General features: G+C 40.3%; 1 protein-coding gene across 1 annotated transcript; it reads left to right on the plus strand.

The window, feature by feature from the left end:
• The first annotated feature begins 3419 nt into the window (after positions 1–3419).
• Positions 3420–4373, plus strand: LOC100465086 (olfactory receptor-like protein OLF3). The gene has a single exon (XM_002921820.4). It carries the CDS (start codon positions 3420–3422, stop codon positions 4371–4373), a length of 954 nt encoding a protein of 317 aa, XP_002921866.2.
• The last annotated feature ends 513 nt before the right edge of the window (positions 4374–4886 follow it).

The raw sequence follows: 4886 nt of genomic DNA on the forward strand, positions 1-4886 counted from the left end.
TCATATAAAAATCATATTTAGGGTATACAACATGAAGATTTTATATACATATACACAGTGAAATGATTACTGTTGTAGGGGCAATTAACATATTCTCTCTCATAGTTACTTTTCCTGTGTGTGTGATGAACACCTAAGATCAATTCTCTTAGCAAATTTCCAATATAAGTATTACTATCTATAGTCACCATGATGACATTAGATCTTAAGACTTACTCATCCTAAATAACTGCAACTTTGTACCCTGTAATCGACATGTTCCCATTTCCTCTTCTCCTGGTAACTACGTTTCTACTCTCTTGTTCTACATATTTGACATTTTAGATTCTGCATGTAAGTGAGATCATGCAGATTTTTTCTTTCTGTATTTGGCTCGTTTCACTTAGCATAATGTCCTCCAGGTTCATTCATGTTGCAAATGGCAGGACCTTTGTTTTTGTTTTGTTTTTTTTTAAGCTGAAAAACATTCCATTGTGTGTGTGTGTGTGTGTGTGTGTGCGTGTGTGTGTATCAATCATAATTTCTTTATCCATTTAACAGATACTAATTTGTTTCCATATCTTCGAGGTACTGAGTTCATTCCTTTGAGTATATACCAGAAGTGGGATTGCTGGATCCGTGGTGGTTCTATTTTCAATTTTTTTGAGGAAATGCCATTCTATTTTCCATATCGGCTGCACCAATTTACATTCCCACAGACATGTACAAGAGTTCCCTTTTCTCCACAACCTGCCAACACCTATTATTTTTTATTTTTTGATAATAGCCATCCTAACGTGTGAGGTGGTATCTCATTATGGTTTTGATTTGTATTTCCCTGATGATTGGTGTTGCTGAGATATCTTTTCATATACCTGTTAGCCATCTGCATGTCTTCTTGAAAAAAATGTCTGTTCAGGGCTTTGCCAATTTTCAAAATCTCGTTTTTTGTTGTTTTTGCTACTGATTTGTATGCGTTCTTTATACAGTTTGGATATTAACCCTTTATCAGATATATAGTTTGCAAATATTTTCTCCAAATCCCTAGGTTGCCCTTTCATTTTGTTGATTGTTTCCTTCGCTATGAAAAAGCTTTTAGTTGATGTAGTCCCACTTGTTTATTTTTGCTTTTGTTGTTTGAGTTTTTGATGTCAGTATAAAAAAAAAAATCACTGCCTAGACCAATGTCAAGGATGTTTTCCCCATGATTTCTTCTTGGAGTTTTCATATCTTACAATTTAGTCTTTAATTCATTTTTGAGTTTATTTTTATATATGTGTAAGATAAGTGTCTCTTTATTTTCTGTGGACCTGGGGGACTCTTGAATGCCAAGCCCTGTTGGATCAGAGAGCTAGGGAGTCAGTCCCTCAGGTGACAGCCGTAAAAGTTGTGGTGCTGGATATGCAGTCCAATTACTTTATCCTCAGAGAGAAGCTGGGAGTTGTGGGTTCTCTCCCAGTTATAAGGAATTGTGCTAGTAGTGGGGATTGTGCCACTCAAGTGTCTCAACATCTTCAGCCTGTTTTGATGTGGGTATTTTCTCAATCATCCTATGTGTAGGTGTTGCTCAACTACTTTTTGGATTTCTCTTAGAGGGATTTGATCTGTATATAGGTGTTTATTTGGTACATTCATGAGAGGAGAGAAAGTCAGGTGCCTCCTATTCTGCCATCTTGCTTTCCCAGATTTCATTGTACACTAAAGGAGCATTAGGTAGCTGGCAAAAAGGTCAAGTAGCCAAGGTTGTAACTAATACTGAGAAGAGAACACAAACAAATTGATATAGGAGGGAAAGCTGAATAGGATTAACTCAACTGTGCTCATTGATCAACACTGGTTTTGAGGCAGTCTAATCATGATTAAAGAAATGCAAAGGGAAGGGTGGTGGTGGAGGTATCATGATGCAGCAGGAAAGAAGGAACTGTTTGAAAGAACAGACCAGGTTTTGAGAAGGAAATTAAAGAAATTTATAAACGTATATGTGTCTGAATCACGAATGAGAAAGGCATTTCTGGAATGACTTGTTCTGTTTTAGTGTTTAAGAGATAAGAGACTTGGAGAATAGGGAGTCTTCATTTTTCTGCTCAGTGACCCTAACCTGATACCTGTATGGGTTCTGGGATTGGTGGTTAGCTCTGTTTCTGCCCTCAATCCCTCTTGCTGCCTTTAGCTCCTATTTTCCCTTATTTTGTATACTACAAGAAAAAGAAGGTTTGTGAATCACAGTATTTTTTTAGGCAGTGAATCATAGTATTTTTTAAAATTTAATTATTCTTGTTTACATGTTCATAACAGATACAGTAACAAATTAGTTCTATGGAAAAAGCACTTCCTGAGTGGAGAAACAGGAGGAAACTCCAATCCAGTGCACATCTGCACAAATTCATACTTTCTTCTCTGCCTTGGACCATGAAGAAGGGCCTTAAACATTTGTGCTTCCCTCTACTTTTGTATCAAGTCTTTGCTTTCTTTTGAGCCCGTATATGGAGGGTTGATTATTGATAGTAGTAAATTGAGAAAAATAAAAAGAACAATATACCATTACACTACTTTTCCCTTTGTGATCCCACTGAAGGCTGAGAGACCAAAGGCCAAGAGGATCAAAGGCAATCAAAAAACCAAAAAGTCTTCAAAGCCTCCCATCCATTCGTAAGCCCTTAGTCCTGTGGAAGATTGCCTCCAGTTTTATTTGTGTTTGAATTTGTGGAGGGGCTGCATGAAGAAAATCATGTTATCTACCCCAAGGCAGAGGTCATGTTACTCTTAATACCCCTACTGCTATAGTACCACTACCAGTACTCGCTCACCAAGTACTTTCCCCATAAGCTACCTACAAGTACCTTAAATGTACTGGTGAGTTTTATGATATTCCTCTGTTTTGTATATAAAAGCTTGTCACCTAGCCCACATCATATAGCTGTAAATAAGTAATAAACAAAATCATTTTTGAAGTTTAGGTTCTCTGATTCCAGATCTTTCCACAAGGACCTGACTCTTCCCAGTATTTCCTTTTGTAATAAATTTACCCTTTTCATTATGATGTGTCTAGTTGACATATAGAAGGTAGCTTTTAAAAACTTTCCAATCTAGTTTTCTTCATTGTGTATCATTTTACCTATGATTCTCACCTACCAACGTCTCCTTGCCCTGGAATCTGAGGCATGTTGGTAAAGATGTGAGCTCCTAGAATTGCACTGCATTATCTCTAGGCTTTAACGGGTCTCCCTGAGACCATCTCATGTGCCTTTGAGGGTGCTGGCCTGACTCTGATGCAGAGTGGATATATTGGGATTAAGCCTGTCATCTTCACCCGTACATGGTCTGAAACATCTGGTGAGGGCTAGCTACTTGTATACAGTATGTGTTCACTAACATGGTTCTTTGCTTCAGCAGCTTCTGTTATCTCTGACTCTGCAGATTAACGATTCTCACATTTTTTAATGGGAACGGATAACCAGACATGGGTGAGAGAATTTATTCTCCTTGGCCTGTCCAGTGACTGGGACACACAGGTCTCCCTCTTTGTCCTGTTCTTACTCATGTACATGGTGACGGTGGTGGGGAACTTCCTCATCGTTCTTCTCATCAGACTGGACAGCCGACTCCACACCCCCATGTACTTCTTTCTCACCAACCTCTCCCTCGTTGATGTCTCTTATGCCACAAGCATCGTTCCTCAGATACTGGCGCATTTTCTTGCAGCACATAAAGCAATCCCATTTGTGAGCTGTGCAGCCCAGTTATTTTTCTCCCTGGGCTTGGGCGGGATTGAGTTTGTTCTATTGGCAGTGATGGCCTATGACCGCTATGTGGCTGTGTGTAACCCCCTGCGATACTCGGTCATCATGCACGGAGGCCTCTGTGCTAGGCTGGCCATCACATCCTGGATCAGTGGTTCTATCAACTCTCTCATCCATACTGCCGTCACCTTTCAGCTGCCCGTGTGCAAAAACAAGTATATTGATCACATATCATGTGAAATTTTAGCTGTGGTCAGACTGGCTTGTGTGGACACCTCTTCCAATGAGATCGCAATCGTGGTTTCTAGCATTGTTCTGCTGATGACACCTTTCTGCCTGGTTCTCCTGTCCTACATCCAGATCATCTCCACCATCCTAAAGATCCAGTCCACGGAGGGAAGAAAGAAAGCCTTCCACACCTGTGCCTCTCACCTCACAGTGGTTGTCCTGTGCTATGGCATGGCCATTTTCATGTATATCCAGCCCCGCTCCAGCCCCTCTGTCCTTCAGGAGAAGTTGATGTCTCTCTTCTATGCTGTGTTGACACCCATGCTGAACCCCATGATTTATAGTGTAAGGAATAAGGAGGTGAAGGGGGCCTGGCAGAAACTATTAGGGCAATTTTCTGGACTAACATCAAAACTGGCAACTTGAATCCTGAGCATCACTTAGAGAAAGGAGCTTTGCCTGTGTTTTCTCCCACTTGACTCAGATATGGCAGGCATCACCTGCATTGCCCTGGCAACCAGGAAGGAGATGAGGACACATGTACTGGTGATGCTGGGTGGGAGGTTGAGTGATTGGGTTGGGGTGTGGGGCGTGGTTATATTTTTATGTCACAGCAGCATGTTCAGTGGAGTTGAACACTGCTGTAATAGAACTTCTCACCTTTGGCAAAGCATAAGAGACTGTTAATCATAGGAAGCGAACTGAGGGTTGCGGGAAGGGAGGGGGTTGGGTGGAGGGGGCAACTGGGTGATGGACATTAAGGAGGGAACGTGATGTAATGAGCACTGGGTATTATATAAGACTGATGAATAGCTGAACTCTACCTCTGAAACTAATAATACACTGTATGTTAATTAATTGAATTTAAATAAAGAATAATGAATTCTAAAAAAAAGAGGAAAAAAAGAAAAAAAAAAGAACTTCTCACCCTTATTCAAT

The sequence above is a fragment of the Ailuropoda melanoleuca genome, chromosome 1, assembly GCF_002007445.2.
Source record: "Ailuropoda melanoleuca isolate Jingjing chromosome 1, ASM200744v2, whole genome shotgun sequence".
Lineage (NCBI taxonomy): Eukaryota > Metazoa > Chordata > Mammalia > Carnivora > Ursidae > Ailuropoda > Ailuropoda melanoleuca.